We start from the raw sequence: 23,089 nt of genomic DNA, 5'->3' as shown, positions 1-23,089 counted from the left end.
GGATTTTAAAAAAGTCTCCACCCGGCGTAAGCATGACAATTTAACGAAACAACAACGACCCATTGACTTCCATGGGAATGGATTACCTATATGGACGTACTGTAAAGAATCCGTCCCATGCAAATATGGATTATATACTACTTTGTAAACTGTCACATTTGTTTTATATTGGCATAAAAAGTTTCTATGTATTTACCCTTCTTATACATCTGTGACTCGGCTGTGTCGGATGTGCGCATGCCTGATCTCGTCGCTTCCTCCCACCCCCGCCGCGGCGTCTTATGTGCCTGCATGTGCGTCTCGGTTGCTGGGGTAACTGGACGCCCACGTGGGTACTGACGCTGGCGGCGGGTGTGTGTGATGGGCGATGCAACCACGCATGTGCCGCACATTGAAGACACATTGGTCGTGAGCGCCGGTCACGTGACCGTGTATACGCCCATAAAAGGGCCCTGCCGTCATACCACATTATCATCCATGAGTAAGCAAACATAGTATAGCGAAACGTACGTCGGATGCCCTGGGGGGTTTCCCTTGTCCACTGCCTGCCTGTTCCAGTGCCACTCCTGACTGGTAATTACAGACCTTTTGGTTTCTCTCCCTCCCTCCTGCTGGGACTTACTGTTCGCCACTGGGCTGATCTGATTGCTAGGAGGTTACTTTGGGAGCTGGTAACCACAGACCTTCTGGTCTCTCTCCCTCCCTCCTGCTGGGATTTATTGTCCGCCTTTGGGCTGACCCTATTGCCAGGAGGTTATTTTGGGAGCATTTCACTTGGTGTATTGCCAGCACTGGTACAGGCTTCTTCCACCTCTCCTTACGTGTCATTTCATGTTTGCAGCTTTTATTGCATGTTAGAAATGTGCACTTTTTTTTATATCGATTTTAATAGTATGATAAATAAAGCTGTTTTTATCTTTTTTGAAAACTACTCCTGTCTCTTCTGGTCTCTTACACTAATGCAGAATGTAGCAGAGCTGGTTGGGTGCAGCGCTCAGCGCCCCTAGTGATTGTAGATGTTTGCTTGCTATAAACTGTAAACAACATGCTGTGTCAGGTGGGAGCTGTAGTGTGAGGTGACAGAAGCACTGTAGGTAAAGGGGTAAGGATAGATGTGTTAATAATAAGATAGGACAGTTAAGTATTTCATATACAGTGGGTAAGGAAAGAATTCAGACCCCTTTAAATTTTTCCCTTTTTGTTTCATTGCAGCCATTTGGTAAATTCAAAAAAGTTAATTTTTTTCCTCATTAATGTACACTCTACACCCCATCTTGACAGAAAAAAAACACAAATGTAGATATTTTTGCAAATTTATTAAACAAGAAAAATTGAAATGTCACATGGTCATAAGTATTCAGACTCTTTGCTCAGTATTGAGCAGAAGCACCTTTTGAGCTAGTACAGCCATGAGTCTTCTTGGGAATGATGCAACAAGTTTTTCTCACCTGGATTTGGGGATCCTCTGCCATTCTTCCTTGCAGATCCTCTCCAGTTCCGTCAGGTTGGATGGTGAACGTTGTTGGACAGCAATTTTCAGATCTCTCCAGAGATGCTCAATTGGGTTTAGGTCAGGGCTCTGGCTGGGCCAGTCAAGAATGGTCAGAGTTGTTCTGAAGCCACTTCTTTATTTTGTGTGCTTAGGGTCATTGTCTTGTTGGAAGGTGAATCTTCAACCAAGTCTGAGGTCCAGAGCACTCTGGAACAGGTTTTCTTCCAGGATATCTCTGTAATTGGCTGCATTCAGCTTTCCTTCAATTGCAACCAGACGCCTTATCCCTGCAGCTGAAAAACACCCCCATAGCATGATGCTGCCACCACCATGTTTCACTGTTGTGATTGTATTGGGCAGGTGATGAGCAGTGCCTGGTTTTCTCCACACATACCACTTAGAATTATCATCAAAAAGTTCTATCTTCGTCTCATCAGACCAGAGAATCTTATTTCTCATAGTCTGGGAGTCCTTCATGTGTTTTTTTCAAACTCTATGCGGGCTTTCATACGTCTTGCACTGAGGAGAGGCTTCCGTCGGGCCACTCTGCTATAAAGGCCCAACTGGTGTAGGGCTGCAGTGGTAGTTGACTTTGTGGAACTTTCTCCCATCTCCCTACTGCATTTCTGGAGCTTAGTTACAGTGATCTTGGGGTTCTTCTTTACCTCTCTCACCAAGGTTCTTCTCCCATGAATGCTCAGTTTGGCTGGATGGCCAAGTCTAGAAAGAGTTCTGGTGGTCCAAAACTTCTTCCATTTAAGGATTATGGAGGCCACTGTGCTCCTAGGAACCTTGAGTACTGCAGAAATTCTTTTGTAACCTTGATGAGACATGTGCCTTGCCACAATTCTGTCTCTGAGCTCCTTGGACTGTTTCTTTGACCTCATGATTCTCATTTGGTCTTTCATACACTGTGAGGTCTTATATAGACAGGTGTATGACTTTCCAAATCAAGTCCTATCAGTTTAATAAAACACAGCTGGACTCCAATGGAGTAGAACCATCTCAAGGAGGATTACAAGGAAATGGACAGCATGTGACTTAAATGAGTGTCTGAGCAAAGGGTCTGAATACTTATGACCATGATCATATTTAAGTTTTTCTTGTGTAATAAATTTGCAAAAATTTCTACATTTCTGTTTTGTTTTCTGTCAAGATGGGGTGCAGAATGTACATTAATGAGAAAAAAAATGAACTTTTTTGAATTTACCAAATGGCTGCAATGAAACAGAGTGAAAAATTTAAAGGGGTCTGAATACTTTCCATACCCACTGTACATTGGGTAAGTGGTAACTTGGGACCAAGCAGCAGGAGTGTGGAGTTAGTGGCAGTTAGATAGTTAATAGGATAGAGCAGGGACATAGGAAGTGAGCAGTGGAGTTGGTTACTAGGGAGATTAAGACAGGAGGGAGGAGTGAGCAGAAGGTTCAGAAGCAGAGAAGAGATTGTTAGTGAGTTGCGGCAGGAGCTGAAGCTTACAGGCAGGACCCAGAGGTATGGTCTGCCTAGATAGGGAGGAATCCTCCCGTGTACCAAGATCTCACCCAGTGAACGGGCAGTTGGGCATCTTGAGACCGGTGGGACGACGGAGTACAGTGACAGATGACGGGACCCTGAACTGGTCGGGAGCAGCCAGGCGTCCAGAGGCACGAGTGTGATACGGCAGCCGCACTGAAAAGATACCGGGAGAGCAAGGTTATATAGGATCAAAGTGCACCTGCGCAGGACCTCACTGTCGGCTAGTGTAAATGACGTAGAACGCGTCATACACACTAGCTTCAGAAGTAGGACAAAGATGGCCGAAAGAGGAGGCGCGGGACCCGGAGAAAGGAGACGCCCATCCGACCAGTCTTCTCCGCACCGACCATTAATATTATGAACATCTGGTGACCAGTTCCCTTTAAGTATTACTTATTACTGTACACAGTTCTAAGGTGGCAGTGATGTAGGTTTTTAGCATGCTCATCTATGGCTACACATCTGCATTCGGGAATTATGTCACAGAGATAGTGGAAAGGAGGGAGAAGACGGACATCCCTTCCGAAACTGCACTATTTAAATGCAGTCAAAAATTGACAGGAGTATTAAGGAGTATATCCTGGACTTTGCAGAAAAGAAAAAAAAATTTGCCAAAACACTAACAGGCAACTAGTTGCTACATACCTGACTGTTGTGCATGCTGCATTCACAGATCGCTCCTGCCGCTAACGTCGCACCAACTTCCCATCTGCTCTGGTCTTCGAGTGCAGTGCGATATACAAAAAGACAGGCAGTACAGGAGATGGGGAGAAAGTGCTCCCTCTTCTCCGCAACTGTGATACAATGACCCTCGGCTGACACTCGCAGCAGAGGGTCATTAGCATATCTCTTCTGATGCTCTTGCATCAGAGGCTATACCCAAATGGAACCGCACCCTTACAGCCACACTCTCCCTATGGAGAACTATTTTTTTGAAGTTACCATTATACCATTTCTATTTTATTTCTTCTGGAAATGTAACAATAAGAGTAGGACTTGCCATTCCCCCTTATTAATTGGGTGTACACAATCTATCCAATTAGTACTGAGTGTGCCACATTGTCTAGAGATACATTCCTTTGCTAAGGGAAGACCAGTTATTAATTTAAATGCTTTATGGAGAAATTACACAATACAGACTTCTAAAAGAAGATATGTCTGTATCGATATTTCATGACAAATACAAGAATTTAAAAAGCAAACTTGTCAGGAGAGCAGCAGGTCAGAATTAGATTATATTTTTTTTACCACACTTGCTGTTCAGTTGTATAAAAATTCCAAGTAAAAGCATAGTTTATTCATAATCAGTTCTCCTATTATAGAAAATGGACCTTCACCTATATTCATCTAGTGACTTGCTGAGAACATGAATATGCATCACTGCATATGTAGTTTTTTCTGTTTTTGTTGGTTTTTTTTAGCTTTAAAAACTTTACATTACAAATGGAGTAGCTAAGAGCCTTCAATGAACAGACTCAGTGCCTCTCTAGGGTTGACCAACTATGACTATTTTATGTTACTGAATAATAAAAACATGGGCAATAAATATTATGTTCACTCTGTAGGATTACATATTGGTCAGAATTTTCTTTTTACATAGACAAAATAAATTGTAATGATTCTCAGGAGGCATTCTTCAGGGTTACATTCTGTAGGCTGTACGCTGGATAGAATTAATACACTGCGCTGTTTCGAACATTCTTGATTTCTAACTCAAGCTGCCGGATCTGAATATCCCTTTGGCTTAACTGATCTCGTAATCTGCGAATTTCTTCTTGCTGCTTGTAAAACATCTGCAACAACTGCAAAAGAAAAAGGAAAAAAAAAAAGAAGTGATGAGCACAATGTCCAATTGTATAATCTATAGGAGCAGTACTCTTTAACATTATCAGTCACAATGCTCACATATGCAATATAGGGCAGGCTAGTAGAAAGTAAAATGGCTCACTATTTGTATGGTGTGCCTGTTTGTATTGATGTATGGATTTACGTTCTCACGTATGCAGTAGGTAGCGTCTATGGTGGCTATATGGTACTTCCAGTCTGTGTCCCCTTCAGCCTTAACTCCAGCAGCTTTCAGCACAAATCAGAAGTATTTAACTCCGTGCACAGCTCACAATAAACAGCCTGGTCAGTCTGCAGCTTCCTAGCAGAGTGAGAGACCAAGGTGAGCACATGCCCTGGTCCTTTGTCAAAGCTACCCAGGTGCAAGTAATCAAGACCTGCTGTACTAGGATTTAACTCAGTCCGAATTGGCTTTGTTACAATAGGTAGACCACTTTATCTTCATTTTAACAAATGTAGTGAGGACATATATATTGGTAAGTGCCACAAAACTAAGTATTACAGATTCTCTTCTTGCACGTTAGTATAATCTTGCTCACAGACTGCATAGTACTCAATATTGCAGTTTATTAACGAGGATGTGATCACAAAAAGGCTCATTAGCCTCTTCCAATTGAAAAATGGCTTTCTCATGCACAGTGTTTTTAAAGAAAACCTCTTCTGTCTGAGAACTCTATTAACCTGCAGATATAGTGTCAATCTGCAAGTTAATAGCAACAGAAATGTGCCCAGCAGCCAGAAAATGAACTTTATTCCTTCCAGGTACAGCCGGCTATCAGTCATACACGTGTGCCAGAGCGGCTACAGTAACTGCTGACATTGCTATGAGCGGCAGCCGTAAGCCCTACACTAATACACAGTAAATGACATAAAAAAAAAAGTGGAATTAGCATTTTTGGTCACCACAATTAGTACCAGTAAAAACTACGGCTTGCAAAAAACATCTCACACCTCTGTCCATCAAAAGAGAACTAAAAAAGTTACAAGTCCCAAAACGTTGCAATACAAAGTTTGACATTTTGTTAACCAATAAAATATAAAAAAAATTATACAAACTTGGCTTTGCCATAATCATGCAGACCTGGAAATACAAAATTGCTTAGCGGTAATGCGTTTTTTTCTGAACCCATGACAACACAAAGAGAGGGGAACCACCCTTCAAGGACTGGAAACCTACAGGATACAAAGGGCGGTACCTCTCCCCACATCAGTTTGATACAGAGCAGGAAAGGTCCTCCGGTAAAAGTAACATTGTTGTGACATAAAACAGACAACCATCATACGTCCACGTGAAAACCAAAAGTACTGGTAATACACCCAGGTGTAGGGAGCGAATGTAAGGGTGCTGTCATGGGTTCAGAACAATAACATTACTGGTAAGTATTATTCTATTTTTCCAGCACCCATGACAGCACCACGAGAGAATTACAGGGAAAGGAGAAAAACCTTAGGGGGCGATTACAGCCCGCAGAACCCTTCTCACAAGGTGAGGTCAGTGAAGGATAAGTGCAACCAATAGTGTTTGTAGAAAGTGGAAGGTGAAGACTACGTGGCCGCCTTACAGATCTGCTTGATGGTGACCTCTGATCTTCAGGTTCAGGAAGATAGGTCATCGCCTTCATGGAGTGCGCTTTCAGCCCCACAGGCACTTGCCTATCACTAGCTGAGAAAGGGACAGAAATGGCTTCTCTGATCCACCTAGCTAAAGTGGAGTTAAAAGCTTTGAACCCTTTCCTATTACTTTAAAACCGTACAAACAAGGACTTATCTTTCCTCCCGGCACTGGCGGTTGACTGGTATACTTTAAGGCAACATCTAACATCCAAGCAATGCCACCCTTCCATCTCCTGATCTTTCTGACTATCATAAAAAAGTCGGAATAACAAAATCTTGAGACTTGCGCAAGCTAGAAACTACTTTTCGGAGATAAGCAGGGTCAGGTTTCAGGATCACGCTATCCTCTATGGATAGGGCTTGGATGTCACTAACCCTCCATGGTGATGTTAAGGCTGTCAGAATGAGTCTTCAGGCATAGATATTTAAGTGATATTGATTTTAAAGGCTTAACACTAGAAGTCCCAGAGAGGGGTCATTTAACATTTCTACCATTGGAACCGTATGGAGCTCGAAATTCCTGGGACTTCTAGAGTTAAATGGAGACTTTGTCATGGCTGAGAGGACGAAATCAGGGTCCCATGGAGGTAAAGCTATACTGTGCTTGGGTCTGGCTCTAGAACAAGGGAGTCAAACTCGGCTGGGTGTATGGGCCGCACAGAGGAAAAAAATAATCTGGGGGGCCACATTCTTTGCAGGAAAAAGTGGCATTTTTATTGGTACCATATTTTTTACACACCTTTGGATCACTAGTTTTGAGCATTTTTTTTTCACTTGTTTATTCTAACAAACATGCACGTTCTTTGTTTAAATGTAAAAAAAAAAAAACAAAAACAAACATTTTTGATGGTAAAAAAAATGTCATGCCTTATTTTTAATTTATTTTTTTTTTTTTAACATTTTATCCCTTTCTTGTAACTAATAGTGTTACAATTAGCACCATATAGTAATTTTGGCCAACATTTTTTAGTAATGTTCCCCATCTTGTTGTAATGTGCCCATCCTTGTCCCCTTGTAGTATTGTGCCCCATCCTACAGTAATGTGCCCATCCTTGTCCCCATCTTGTAGTAATGTGCCCAACCTTGTCCCCATCCTGTAGTAATGTGCCTCATCCTTGTCCCCTTCCTATAGTAATATTCCCCATCTTTGTCCCCATCTTGTAGTAATGTGCCTCATCCTTGTCCCCATCCTATAGTAATGTCCCCATCTTATAGTAATGTCCCCATCCTATAGTAATGCCCCCATCCTATAGTAATGTCCCCATCCTATAGTAATGTCCCCATCCTATAGTAATGTCCCCATCCTATAGTAATGTGTCCATCCTTGTCCCCATCCTATAGTAATGTGTCCATCCTTGTCCCCATCCTACAGTAATGTGCCCATCCTTGTCCCCATCTTGTAGTAATGTGCCCAACCTTGTCCCCATCCTGTAGTAATGTGCCTCATCCTTGTCCCCTTCCTATAGTAATATATTCCCCATCTTTGTCCCCATCTTGTAGTAATGTGCCTCATCCTTGTCCCCATCCTATAGTAATGTCCCCATCCTATAGTAATGTCCCCATCCTATAGTAATGTCCCCATCCTATAGTAATGTGTCCATCCTTGTCCCCATCCTCTAGTAATGTGGTGTCCATCCTTGTCCCCATCCTCTAGTAATGTGGTGTCCATCCTTGTCCCCATCCTATAGTAATGTCCTCATCCTTGTCTCCATCTTACAGTAATGTTCTCCATCCTTGTCCCCTTGTAGTAATGTCCCTATCCTGTAGTACTATGCCCCTCCTATAGTAATTTCCCCATTCTATAGTAAAGAGCCCATCCTATAGCAATGTCCCCATCCCATAGTAATGTGCCTCATCCTTGTCCCCTTCCTATAGTAATATTCCCCATCTTTGTCCCCATCTTGTAGTAATGTGCCTCATCCTTGTCCCCATCCTATAGTAATGTCCCCATCTTATAGTAATGTCCCCATCCTATAGAAATGTCCCCATCCTATAGTAATGTCCCCATCCTATAGTAATGTGCCCACCTTGTCCCCATCCTATAGTAATGTGTCCATCCTTGTCCCCATCCTCTAGTAATGTGGTGTCCATCCTTGTCCCCATCCTATAGTAATGTCCCCATCCTTGTCTCCATCTTACAGTAATGTTCTCCATCCTTGTCCCCTTGTAGTAATGTCCCTATCCTGTAGTACTATACCCCTCCTATAGTAATTTCCCCATTCTATAGTGAAGAGCCCATCCTATAGTAATGTCCCCATCCCATAGTAATGTGCCCACCTTGTCCCCCATCCTATGGTAATGCCCCATCCTATAGTAATGTCCCTGTCCTATAGTAATGTCCCCAGCCTAATCCCATCCTATAGTAATGTTCCCCATCCTTGTTCCCTTGTAGTAATGTCCCTATCCTGTAATAATGTGCCCATCCTTGTCCCCATCCTGTAGTAATGTGGCCATCCTCGTCCCCATCCTGTAGTAATGTGGCCATCCTTGTCCCCATCCTGTAGTAATGTGGCCATCCTTGTCCCCATCCTGTGGTAATGTGGCCATCCTTGTCTCCGTCCTGTGGTAATGTGGCCCTCCTTGTCCCCATCCTGTAGTAATGTGGCCCTCCTTGTCCCCATCCTGTAGTAATGTGCCCATCCATGTCCCCATCCTTGTCCCCATCCTGTAGTAATGTCCCCATCCAATAGTAAGGTGCCCATCCTATAGTAATGTCCCCATCCTAAAATAATGTGCCCACCTTGTCCCCATCCTATGGTAATGTCCCCAGCCTTGTCCCCATCCTATAGTAATGTGCCCACCTTGTCCCTATCCTATAGTAATGTGCCCATCCTGTAGCATTGTGTCCCATCACTGTCTCCTTTTACTAATCTGCCCATGCAGGTCCTCCTCTTGTAGTATTGTGCCCTTTCCTGGTCCTCTGCTTGTAGTTCTGTCCCCCCCCCAGGCGTTTTGCGTTTTTCTGTTTATTTTTTCCTCTCTTTCTTCCGAGAGCCGTAACTTTTTTATTTTTCCATCAATCTAGCCATATGAGGGCTTGTCTTTTTGCGGGACGAGTTGTAATTTTCAATGTATCAAGGAGGGAGGGAAGTCCAGCTCACCAAAGACTGACCTGCTGGTAGTATTTAGAATCCTGCGCATGGAATATGGCTCGGCAACCATCCAGAGTAAAAGATAAAGGAAGAAGTTTCCAGCACCAAGGATGAAGTATAAAATCCTTTTTTATTAGATAACAAGGAGTAAAAATCCAGCAGGTACCATATATGCATGTCAGAAGGCTTACTGAACAACACGTTTCGACGCTTCAGGTCTTAGTCATGTTCTGACTTTAAGTGTAACCAGCTCCTTTTTATCGGATCCCTCCTCCACTAGTTATAATCACATGTGTAGGTTAACTCAAGGCAACTCCTCAACTAGTAATTGCAAGAGATCCGGCAAAATAGGAGTATACAATGGTAAATTCGTATGGATGAAACATATAAAAAATAACATAAAACAACATAGAACAAAAATATAAATAATCACATACATGTTAAAAAATATGGACAAATTCCCCTTAATGGATAATATAGGTTCAGTGTATAATAATCCAACAAAACACTCTGTATATCAAGATATATGTAGGTTACAAACCCTAGAGAGAAAAAGATTTTATTGAAAAACGAGTTTATATTAAGGATCAAGTTTTGTATTTAAAACATCGTATCAAATTCAATATACCATATGAATTACATGCAAATAACGCAGTATATTGAAGAATGTATATTATGCATTGGTCCAAAAAATGTTTTAATAATTATTTTATAGGAATGAATTCCATAGTTTTATAGATGTGAACATGTAGGTGAAAAAAACGCATAATATGAGTTAGGGTGTAAACCATATTAGTCTCACTAAACACAATCCTGATATAATAAAAAGAGGACAGGATCTAGTTATATTTAATAGTGTAGTATTAAATCCTGGCGGCTATTCAAACCCTCTGGGTGTCTAGTATTAAGGGTGAAGATCCAGAAGGATTCTCTGTTTAGTAGTTTCCTTCTGTGATCTCCACCCCTAATCGGTCTGTGTACCTGTTCAACGCCCATGAATTGGAAACCACTAACGTCTCCCTTGTGTACTGAGGCAAAGTGTTTGGATACCGCAGATATAGCAATCGCGTTCTGTTTACAGACATCAGAAAGATGTCTCCTAATTCTGACTTTCAAAGGACCCATCGTACAACCTGTATATTGAATATTGCAAAATTTGCATGTTATTAAATATACAACGAAGGTCGTATTACAATTAATTAAAGTAGTTATATGAAAGGTTTTTTGATTTGAAGTGGACTGAAAGGTTTTTCCTTTTTGTGCATAGTTACACGCTTTGCATTTATTTGCACCACATTTGTGAAAACCTTTCAGAGTGATCCAGGAAGATCCCTCCCTGTGACCAATATCGCTCAAAAAAAGGCTTGGGGAGAGAATGGTACCAAGAGTAGGAGCTCGTTTAGCAACACATTTAATGTTGTTTTTTGTTACTTGTTTCAAAATCGGATCCTCACCAAGTATAGGTAGATATTTTTTCACTATCCTAGTAACAAGATCATATTGTTTACTATAGTTGGTAGAAAAAACAATATTGTTACTTTGTTTTAATTTATTTTTATTTGAATTTTTTTGTAGTAGATCTGATCTATTTATTTGTGCTACTATTGATTTAGCTCGGTTGAGGACCCAATTAGGGTACCCTCTATCTGAAAGTCTATCGCAAATTAGAGCTTCTTCCTTAGAATAGTCATTGAGTTGGGAACAATTTCGTTTCGTTCTAATTAATTCTCCTACAGCAATATTATGCTTAGTCTGTAAATGATGGCATGAATCTCCTGTTAGGATGGAATTGGTGGCAGTGGGTTTACGGTATGGTTTAATAATGACCCTATCTGAGTTGTCAATACATAGTGTAATGTCCAAAAAATTCATAGTTGCCGCATGATGAGAAGAAGTAAATTTTAAATTAAAATCTTTAGCATTATCACTACACATGTGATTATAACTAGTGGAGGAGGGATCCGATAAAAGGGAGCTGGTTACACTTAAAGTCAGAACATGACTAAGACCTGAAGCGTCGAAACGCGTTGTTCTGTAAGCCTTCTGACATGCATATGGTACCTGCTGGATTTTTACTCCTTGTTATCTAATAAAAAAGGATTTTATACTTCATCCTTGGCGCTGGAAACTTCTTCCTTTATCTTTTACTCTGGATGGTTGCCGAGCCATATTCCATGCGCAGGATTCTAAATACTACCAGCAGGTCAGTCTTTGGTGAGCTGGACTTCCCTCCCTCCTTGATACATTTATCTCGGCTTTTTTCCTTGCTCCTGACTGATTATACCATATATTTACTATATTGACATTTATATTGTCATGTCGGAACCTGGTCTGGACTTCCCTATGGACAAAGAGGATTATTCCAACAGACTCTCTAAAGTGGCATCAATTTTTAACGCATCGGAAACCACCCCTACATCTGAACAGGACTCACTCCAGGGATTTATGCTGGATCTTGAAAGGAATATGATTAAAGAACTCAAGACCTGGTGGGAGTCAACCTCCCTAAAGAATTACATCGACAAAGGTATGATACCTAGGAGTTTGCGTATAAGAAAATTTCGCACCAGTCAATATAATAGAGTTCATTAATAATTGGAATATTATCTTGAGTGACTGCTCCATAAAATTAATGAACCTGATTGTACAACAGGAGGAATTGGAACTTGTACAGATTAAATCTGACATCTCCAACATTAAGGATTCACTCAAAAAATTTAATAATACGGAAAACTTCAAAATCTCCTATGATAAAATACAATCCAAACTGTCCAAATTGGAACATAATATAATGGAGATTAAAAAGAAGAAATTCTTGAGACTCCAATGATTATGCCAAAAACGAAATCTATACTTGGAATTATAAACCTAGATCCATTATAAGAAGGAGACGTCACTCTAGCTATAACAGAGTGGACTTTGATTGCTCGGATTCTGCAGGTGACATGTCTCTCCCCTCCACCTCGGATGGAGCAACGGATCTTTCTAGTTCCTCACTAGATCTAACAGGCATAGTCACTCGCTCTAAACAAAATAAAACAAGAAATCCAACACAACCATTCCTAAAAAACAAGCCAAAAAACGGACAAGACGAGCGGGTAGGAAACATCAGAAACAATACTCCCCTATACCGCTACCAGCATCAGAAACATTAATTATCTCTGTGTGGAATTTATCCAGTTATATTTTGTCTGAAGAACAGATATCCCTACTTAGTAGGGGATTGGGATTTGCCCCTAATACCAATTTTGACATCTTTCAGACTATTCTGGACTTGAATAAATTTGCACGTAATATCACGTTAAAGTGCCACTTTTTTGATAGTAAAAATCTGATTCTCCCACAGGATACTAATGAGGATTTTGATATTGATGATGTTAATCCTAATGTTTCTCTCCTCTCTTTTTGTGAACAAAAAAGCTTAATGACCTTACGACTTCTTTCTGCTGAGACTGGTGTATCATTTGATAAACCGGTCACCAGTATACAACCACCACTTCCAAATAAGGAATATTATCCTATTCAATCACGACCCCAAATTCTGGATCTATTCCAGGAGCTTATTGTTAAGGATCTTAAGCTAGTGTCACACATAACGACGATGACAACGACGTCGCTGCAACGTCACCATATTCTGTGACGTAGCAGCGACCATAGATGATCGTTAGTAAGCTGTCAAACATGTTAGAAAAAGCAGCGACGGAGCAGCGATCATAGCGACGTCGACGGTCGTTGTGTGGTTTCAGACGTAGCGTAGCGTCGCTGCTGCGGTGTCAAACACAAGGATTATCAGCTTATCAGCATGGCGCAGCGGGATAGCAGCGATCAAAAAATGACTTCGAGCATTCAGGAGCGAGCAACGATTTCGCAGCAGGGGTCTGATCGTTGTTATGTGTCACACACAGCGACGTCGCTGTTGAGGTCGCTGCAACGTCACAGAATATGGTGATGTTGCAGCGACGTCGTTGTCGTGGTCGTTATGTGTGACACCAGCTTTATTGAGTTGAGTGAGACAATGGTCCCCCCCAGAGATAATCTGAGCCATCGGGAAAGATTGGGCCTCAAGGAATTGAGGGCTAATTCCGATATTATAATAAGGGAGGCAGACAAAGGGGGGGCCATTGTCTTACTGAACTCAGGTCTATATAGAAAATTAGTATTACTGGATCTACAGGACCCCGATACGTATATTGAATTGAATGGTGATCCAACCAAACATTGCAATAATATATTATTAAAAAATTTGGAGGAAGGAAATTGTACTGGTGCCATTAATGACAAAACAAAAGAATTTTTGTTTAATAAAAATCCTGTCGTTCCAATCTACCATTGCCTCCCAAAGATTCATAAAAATCTTTTCCCTCCCCCACTACGACCGATTGTTTCGGGTATTGGGTCACTGGGAGAAAATTTGGGAGGCTGGATAGATCAGTTTCTTCAACCTTTGATCCCGGATTTACCAGGCTACATCAGGGATACAAAAGAAGTAGTAAGAGCATTGGATGGTTATGAGTGGAAAAACCATTTTATTTGGCTTTCATGTGACGTGATATCTTTATATCCGTCTATCCCTCATAATGTTGCATTACGCTGCCTATCACAACACCTAGATAGGTTCAGCGATTATGATACCTGTTCTCAAGGATTTCATAGTTTCCTCAGTAGATTTTCTCTTGAATCACAACTACTTTTCATTTGATAAAAAATTCTATCTACAGTGTAGAGGAGTTAGCATGGGGGCCCGCTTCTCCCCCTCGCTTGCAAACATTGTAATGGCAAGGTGGGAGGAAGATTTTTTTATATACTGACCAGAACAGGTTTTCCGGATGTCTGCAGTGGTATGGCAGATATCTGGACGACTTGCTTATAATATGGTCGGGTCCAATAAATTCCATACAGGACTTTCTCCTCTACATCAATGATAATGATTTTAATTTAAAATTTATTTCTTCTCATCATGCGGCAACTATGAATTTTGTGGACATTACACTATGTATTGACAACTCAGATAGGGTTATTATTAAACCATACCGTAAACCCACTGCCACCAATTCCATCCTAACAGCAGATTCATGCCATCATTTACAGACTAAGCATAATATTCCTGTAGGAGAATTAATTAGAACGAAACGAAATTGTTCCCAACTCAATGACTATTCTAAGGAAGAAGCTCTAATTTGCGATAGACTTTCAGATAGAGGGTACCCTAATTGGGTCCTCAACCGAGCTAAATCAATAGTAGCACAAATAAATAGATCAGATCTACTACAAAAAAATTCAAATAAAAATAAAAATAAATTAAAACAAAGTAACAATATTGTTTTTTCTACCAACTATAGTAAACAATATGATCTTGTTACTAGGATAGTGAAAAAATATCTACCTATACTTGGTGAGGATCCGATTTTGAAACAAGTAACAAAAAACAACATTAAATGTGTTGCTAAACGAGCTCCTACTCTTGGTACCATTCTCTCCCCAAGCCTTTTTTTGAGCGATATTGGTCACAGGGAGGGATCTTCCTGGATCACTCTGAAAGGTTTTCACAAATGTGGTGCAAATAAATGCAAAGCGTGTAACTATGCACAAAAAGGAAAAACCTTTCAGTCCACTTCAAATCAAAAAACCTTTCATATAACTACTTTAATTAATTGTAATACGACCTTCGTTGTATATTTAATAACATGCAAATTTTGCAATATTCAATATACAGGTTGTACGATGGGTCCTTTGAAAGTCAGAATTAGGAGACATCTTTCTGAGGTCTGTAAACAGAACGCGATTGCTATATCTGCGGCATCTAAACACTTTGCCTCAGTACACAAGGGAGACGTTAGTGGTTTCCAATTCATGGGCGTTGAACAAGTACACAGACCGATTAGGGGTGGAGATCACAGAAGGAAACTACTAAACAGAGAATCCTTCTGGATCTTCACCCTTATTACTAGACACCCAGAGGGTTTGAATAGCCGCCAGGATTTAATACTACACTATTAAATATAACTAGATCCTGTCCTCTTTTTATTATATCAGGATTGTGTTTAGTGAGACTAATATGGTTTACACCCCAACTCATATTATGCGTTTTTTCACCTAGATGTTCACATCTATAAAACTATGGAATTCATTCCTATAAAATAATTATTAAAACATTTTTTGGACCAATGCATAATATACATTCTTCAATATACTGCATTATTTGCATGTAATTCATATGGTATATTGAATTTGATACGATGTTTTAAATACAAAACTTGATCCTTAATATAAACTCGTTTTTCAATAAAATCTTTTTCTCTCTAGGGTTTGTAACCTACATATATCTTGATATACAGAGTGTTTTGTTGGATTATTATACACTGAACCTATATTATCCATTAAGGGGAATTTGTCCATATTTTTTAACATGTATGTGATTATATATATTTTTGTTCTATGTTGTTTTATGTTATTTTTTATATGTTTCATCCATACGAATTTACCATTCTATACTCCTATTTTGCCGGATCTCTTGCAATTACTAGTTGAGGAGTTGCCTTGAGTTAACCTACACATGTGATTATAACTAGTGGAGGAGGGATCCGATAAAAGGGAGCTGGTTACACTTAAAGTCAGAACATGACTAAGACCTGAAGCGTCGAAACGCGTTGTTCTGTAAGCCTTCTGACATGCATATGGTACCTGCTGGATTTTTACTCCTTGTTATCTAATAAAAAAGGATTTTATACTTCATCCTTGGTGCTGGAAACTTCTTCCTTTGTAATTTTAAATGAAACCATAAGTTTTACCATATAGTGTACTAGAAAACAGCAAAAAAAATTCAAGTGTGGGGAAAAACTGCAAAAAAGCGTGATCACACAACAGTTTTTGGGACATTTTAGTCACCATGTTCCCTATATGGTAAAATTGTGTGTCGCTGTTATGTCTTAGGTCGGTGCGAGTTTGGAGACACCAAACATGTACCTAAGGGGGTTAAAAAAAAATTCAGAAGTTTGTAAAAAAAAAAAAAGTATTGGTAGTGACTTCCGATGGGGATGGGGTAAGTCATCATAATGGCTGCCCGCATATACATCTCGCTGCCAGATTTTAGCAGCAAGATGTAAGGGGTTAATAGTCGTGGGTGGAGGCGATTCCACTTGCGACTAACAGGCACACGTCAGCTGTTGAAATCAGCTGATGTGTGCGGATTGCCGCGGCCTGGCCACGGTGGGGGGGCGGGGATTAACTTCACACAATCCATGACGTACCCAGTACGTCATGGGTCGCTAAAGGGTTAATGTGTCATTCTTCACATACACACAAAAAAACAAACATTCTTCTCACCTGTACCCCGTTCCCTCGGCTGCCTCATCTCTACTTCTTGCTGGCCCGTGCCCCCGTTGACTATCGCGGCCGATGCAGGGGCAGTATCAACTGGCAGCGCTTTATGTCAGATGATCGTTTTGGCGGTGCTGTGCGTGCAGTGTCAAGCTCTCTGTGCACAACGTTTCCAATGCAGACGTAGCCGTCCACCAATCAGAGGTAAGCAGCTGAGGTCAGGCAGTTTTCATTGGAGGAATAGTTGTGCACAGAGCGCTGGACTCAGAGCGCAGTGCCGGCAAAACATTCATCTGACATAAAGCGCAGAGTGGCTGCGTCCCCTGCACCGGCCGCGATAGTCAACAGGGGCACAGGCCTGGGGGCTGCACGAAGCAGCCCAAGGGGCCGCGTGTTTGAGACTTCTGCTCTAGAACATGCCCTGGAAAACTCTGAAATCCAGCTCTCCCCTGCTAGATCATAGTTGTACCAGGCAGTCAAGGCCAACACCTGAACCTTTAGTGTGCTAACTGACAGACCCCACCCTAAACCTTTTGTGAAGGAACTCTAGGATAACCGCAATTGGCACTGGGCCATCTGGACTCGCTCCTATGGACAATAAGGACTCCATCCAGGTTCTGCCATAGATCTGTCGTAACTGCTTTTCTGCATTGCGTTAGGGTAGTGATCAGACCTGAAGGGAATTCCTTGTTCTTTAAAAATGACAATTCAGTTTCTACGCTGTCAGATGTAACCTGCTTATCAGGGTAAGGAGAGCAGGGCTTTGGGAGAGAAGGTCTGGCAATTCCGGTAGAACCCATGGCCTGCTGATTGACATTTGATTTAGCCAATAAAACCACAGTCTCTTTAGCCAAAAAAGGGCTATCAAGATTAATGCTGCCCTGTCCCCTGGACTTTCCTCAGAACTGCTGGAATCAGGGCTACAGGAGGGAACACATAAGCGAGGCCGAAGTTCCATTTGATTAATAGAGCGTCTACTGCATGAGGTTGTCCCCTAGGATCTAGAGAGCAGAACCGGTGGATCCTCCTGTTTATTAAGCTCGCGAAGAGAACTTTCTACGGGACACCTCACATTTCTGCTATGTGATCGAAAATGCCCATTCTTCTAGCCTCAGCCTGCTATGACTGAGAAGTCTGCTGTACAAGGACTTCAGATGACCCTCTGATAAAAGTAAAGTCCTGCTTGATATCTCCATTAGTGATCTGGAACAAGTACCCCTTTGGTGATCCAGCTATGCCCCTACCGACTGATTCCCTGAGAGGGCTTTCACATGACGACTAGTCCGAGAGGGTAGGAACGGACCTACTGCTTTTTGTACCGCAAGCAATTCCCTGGTATTTGAGGAAACACAAGCTTCTCTTCCAGAACACACTCCCTGGACCAGACGACCCTGCAGGTGCCGAGAATGGCCCGATTTCCCAGGCTGTCCCACTGAAGGACCCTGGTATGTGCCTGGACCCAAAGAACTTCCAGGATGGTGGACATAAGAGAGCCAATCTGGGACATGGCTCCTCTGAGAGACAATACTGGGATTTTGTCTTTCGTTCCACTTAGACATGGAGATTCTCCAGTTTGGATTCTGGAAGGTGACACACTTGAGTATCTAAATCCAAAGTGAACCCCTAAAAAATCTGAACCGTACTTGGAGATAACCTCGATCTTTCTAGGTTTATAAGCGATTCCAATCCCATGAGGAAAGTGTACATCTCTTGTAAAAGGCTGGTACAATGTTGGGCAGACCTGTCGACCAAGAAGTCGTTCCGATATTGAATGAAAATGACTTTCTTCTGTTTTAGATGAGCTCTGGGCAATACTGCCAGGCCAAGCGAGAAGGGCCTGTATTAGAAATGCCCATGTACAGGGCTACTTTGAGGAACTTTTGACACTGGATGCTTATAGCGACATGGTAATATGCATCCATCAGATCCACTATCATGTCATGTGACAATGTATAAATAGATGTTACACTGTGGATCCATTGAATCCATCTTGAAGCGCTCTAAGCAAAGATGACTGTTGAGGGCTTTCAGGTTTATTATTGTTCGATAGGAGTTATCAGGCTTTTTCACCAACTAAAAGGGGTGGAATATAACCACCCCCTTTCTCTTATCGGAAACATCCAATAGAACCGCCTTTTGCCACAAATTTCGTATTTCCATTTAGAAGGCAAGTTGTTTCCTTAGTGAAGCTCTTGGAGGTGTGACTAAAAAATTCTGAGGAGGGAACCTTGGAATGGTAGTATGAGGTGAGATCTCAAAAGGCCTAGAATCCACTCCTTGAGGACGTCCTCTCCCAGGATGGAAGGAAACAAGAGTCTCCCCTCCGACCTGAGGGAACAAGGAGGATCTTTTACTATCTTTACAGGGTTCCTTAAAACCTTCCCATGCCTTTCTCCGGTCCGACCAACTACTCTGATCCCTGGTAGGGGCCCTTCGACCAAATCCTTCTCAAAAGGACTTTCTGAGGGCAAGAAAGAATGGGTTTTAAAATCCCTTTTTCTTATCGCCCACTTTCTCTAATATATCAACCAAGGTTGGGCCGAATAAGTATTTCCCCTGGCCAACACTTCAGCCAAAAGGGCTCTTCTGGCTGCATTTGATAGGGCTGATGATTTAGCCATTAGCTTGGTTGAGTTCGCTGATGCATCCGTAATTAAGGACGCTGCTCCACATAATAAAGGGAGACATATGATATGATACTCTCTTTTGGGGCTTTATTCCTTAGCTGATCCTTGAGTTGGTCAATACGCACTAACAGGAACCTTGCCGTGCAGGTAGTTGTAATGGCTGGTCTCAAAGCCCCTTCTGATGACTCCCAGGTATTTCTGAGGAAGTGGTCAGCTTCTCTGTCTAGAGGGTCCCTCAAAAGTCCCTATATCCTCAAAAGGGACAGATTTTATTTTTAACAGGTACTTTAATCGGGAAGGAGAGTCACTTATTTTTGTTCTAGGTCCCCAAATATAACATCCTGGTGGGTTTTTACTTTAGAAATGACCATGGTGGACCCGACCTAAGCTTGCCTATATACTCTATAGGGAAACACTGTCACCTGCGACACTAACAGAAGTTGTTCTGCCAGGGACTTAAGAGAACTTTGGGCCTCTGCCCTAATTATGGCTCTTGGGTCCTGAGGCAAACTAGGGGGTCCTCTAGTATGACTGTTTTATACATTTTTGGCTAAGTCTTTTAGCCAGCTATCGGGAACCTCTTGACTACAGAGAGTACACCCTTTTTCGGATTGCACATTTTCAAGGTTTTTTCCTGATTCTTAGAAACAAGAAAAACCACAAAAAAAAAATCTCTTTTCAAAGTGAGCTTGCACGAAGGTCACCAACCATTCTGATGTAAAGAGAAAGCACCGGATCAGGAGGAGGAATCATGTCAAATGACAAATCTCCTCTGGAGGCTTCTCATTTGCCAAGTTTGCTGGAGCTGCAGCTCTACTGCCCAACAATTCTGGAGCGGCTGCTGGATTTTCCTCTGCTGCTGCTTCTGATAGGTAGGGATGGCCAGTAGTACAGGCAAAAGCTGCTGCGGTCATCCATCCTGGTTGAGGGGTCAGACTGGAGATTACCGCTACTTCTGCGGTCTCACCGCCGTCCCAGGAGCACTGAACAGCCCCCTCCAGCATGCCTCCTTTGGTCCACCCAACTTTCAGGTTGAATGTCACCGGCACGCAGCGTTATCAGAGCATGTCATCTAGGATGCCGTCCACGCAGGCTGGGAAGTGCGGCAGTGGTGCCCCAACCAAGATGGCGCCACTGCACACACCCACGCACAGGAGCAGACCCCGGGGACTTACTGTGACGCTTCTTTGACACCCGCACCAGCTGCAGCAGGACCTGTGCCACTGCCTGACTCGACCAGCCATGGCCGGGAAAGTCTCCTGCCAGGGACGCTAATGGCTCAGAGCTGACCTGGACTCACCTGGTTCTGCAGCGTGAAGCAGCTGCCATTCACAAGATGGCCATGCTACACAGCTCCATAGCACCTGCAAGACCTTTTACCAGCCGCAGCATCACTTCTATCAACGGGTCATAGGACAGAGTCACCGCACAGATATAGGCCCCCGTGTGTGAGTAAGATGGTACTGTTACCCACAGGCACAGCCCCCATGGGCCCGCTGTGGTGCACCCTAAGCCTCTCTGCCAGCCGCAGCAGGACCCATGTTGCTGCCCTCCGACTGGCTGCAGGGTGACGTCATTGCACACAGACACGGTCCCAGTAGACCTGCGGTGGTGATCCCTTAGCACCTCTGCCAGCCGCAGCGGGACCAGTGTCACTGCCCTAGAACTGACCGGCCAGGGCTGGGTTAAGTTGAAGGCTTTATCCCCTAAGACCCATCTTGAACCGCCGATCCTGGAGGTTCCCTGTTTAAAGACAGGAAACCAACTGATGTGGGGAGAGGTACCACCCTTTTCATACTGTAGGTTTCCGGTCCTTAAAGGCTGGATCCCCGCTCTTGTGGTGCTGTCATGGATGCTGGAAAAAAATCTGTCTGTCTGTCGGGTCATTTTTGCTACCTAATAAATGCTATAAAAACAAACCTCAAAAAAAACAATGTCGGAATTACATTTTTTTTCACCACGTATCCCACTTTTTTTTCCCTTAGTTTTTTCACCCCTATTGTCAGTACATTATCTAGTAAAATGGATGGTGTCACTTAAAACCACAGCATGTCCTACAAAGGAATAAGTCATCATATTGCCATGTGAATGGAAAAATACAAAACGTTGGGTGGAAAACAAAAGCGCAAAAATAAATATGTTTGAATTTAATTAAAATTGTTTAATTTTTATGAAAATGGGTTTTTGTCACTCAAAACATCATTGTTGGAATTTGTCAAATTGGAAATTGTAACCAGTGCTCATTATTGGATTTCTCCTATACATAAACATTGCACGAATAATTGAATCTGCATTTCAAAATGGCAGCATATGAAGATTAAAATGGTTTTCCAGGCTTAAGATATATTGATGACCTATCTTTTGCATAGAAAAATAAAGATTTTTGCATCAGCTCACGATGTTGTCCAAATGAACCAATTACCGTAGGACTGCTGAATTGTCACTGTCAACAAATCAAAAAAGGTCTGTGGAGCCTCTGTTAAGAGTCTTGACACAAAAATAGCCAGATATCCCTCCGGGAAGGACCTAGCCAAGGAGTGGCTCTTTTTAGGAGGCCACCATAACCACCATATTAAGTGGCCCTTTTAGTCAATATCCAACTTTTTGTCAAGTTTAAAGATATGACAAGGGAAATACCAAGACCAGGTATCCATCCACAGACAGCTGTTTCGAGGTGTTGCCCCTCATCAGTGTGGAATAGGATTCTGGCTAGGTGGGAGCAATGCCTAGTAGACCAACAAGACAAAACTATCACTGATCTCGGAGAGACTAGCCAGAGAAAACACTGCCGGCAGCCAACAAAGGCGCTCAATACAGTGAAATCCTAGGTCTGTGTCGAGACTCCTAACAGAGGCTCCACGGACCTCTTTTGATTTGCATACTTCCCAGGGGGCAATGCACCTAGTATTTCACTGTATTGAGCGCCTTTGTTGGCTGCAGGCAGTGTTTTCTCTGGCTTGTCTCTCCGAGATCAGTGATTGTTTTGTCTTGAATTGTCACTGTCAGCGCATGGATCTTTGTGGTAAAACATTTGGCAAATAGATGAAATCCAGCACCACATTATTAAAACTTCACTTTATTAACTCCATTTATAAAAAGTCAAAAGTTAAATAGTATCCCAAAAAATTCATGAATAAATAAAAGGCAAATCTTACGCGCTTCGGAGACTACTTGTCCTTATTCATAGACTTTTTTTAAATCGAGTTAATAAAGTGAAGTTTTAATACGCTGATGCTGGACCCCATCCATTTGCTGCTTATCTTTTGGATAGGGCATCAATATTAGATCAGTAGGGGTCTGACAACAGACACTCACATTCATCAATTCTGATGGTTGAAGGATGTCAACAGTGAATGGAGCAGTAACAGCTCAGGTCTGTACATTATGTAGTAGCCATTTCCAGATACTGCAGCACAGCTCTTTTTTACTTCAATAAGAACTGAGCAGCAACACCTGAGAACAGCCACTTACCAATGTAGAGTTATACTGCTTCAGCTCTATTCATTGTTCAGATTTGGCTGCCACTGAGGCTGAAAAGAAGTGATAAATGGGGTGATGGTGTTGGACCCCCACCAATATAATGG

At 42.2% G+C, this 23,089-nt stretch overlaps 1 protein-coding gene across 1 annotated transcript in view; it reads right to left on the bottom strand.

Moving 5' to 3' along the window:
• Nucleotides 1–2,708: 2,708 nt before the first annotated feature.
• CORO2A (coronin 2A) overlaps nt 2,709–23,089 on the bottom strand; it is a 287,230-nt gene continuing 266,849 nt past the window's right edge. The window contains exon 12 of the mRNA XM_075316071.1: nt 2,709–4,812. Coding sequence (XP_075172186.1) covers nt 4,684–4,812 — 129 coding nt within the window. The 3' untranslated portion in view covers nt 2,709–4,683. The remainder of the gene's footprint in view (nt 4,813–23,089) is intronic.

This window comes from Anomaloglossus baeobatrachus, chromosome 1 (genome assembly GCF_048569485.1).
Source record: "Anomaloglossus baeobatrachus isolate aAnoBae1 chromosome 1, aAnoBae1.hap1, whole genome shotgun sequence".
Classification (NCBI taxonomy): Eukaryota; Metazoa; Chordata; class Amphibia; order Anura; family Aromobatidae; genus Anomaloglossus; species Anomaloglossus baeobatrachus.
The sequence above is the reverse complement of the archived record's forward strand: the minus strand, read 5'-3'. Positions and strand labels throughout refer to the sequence as shown.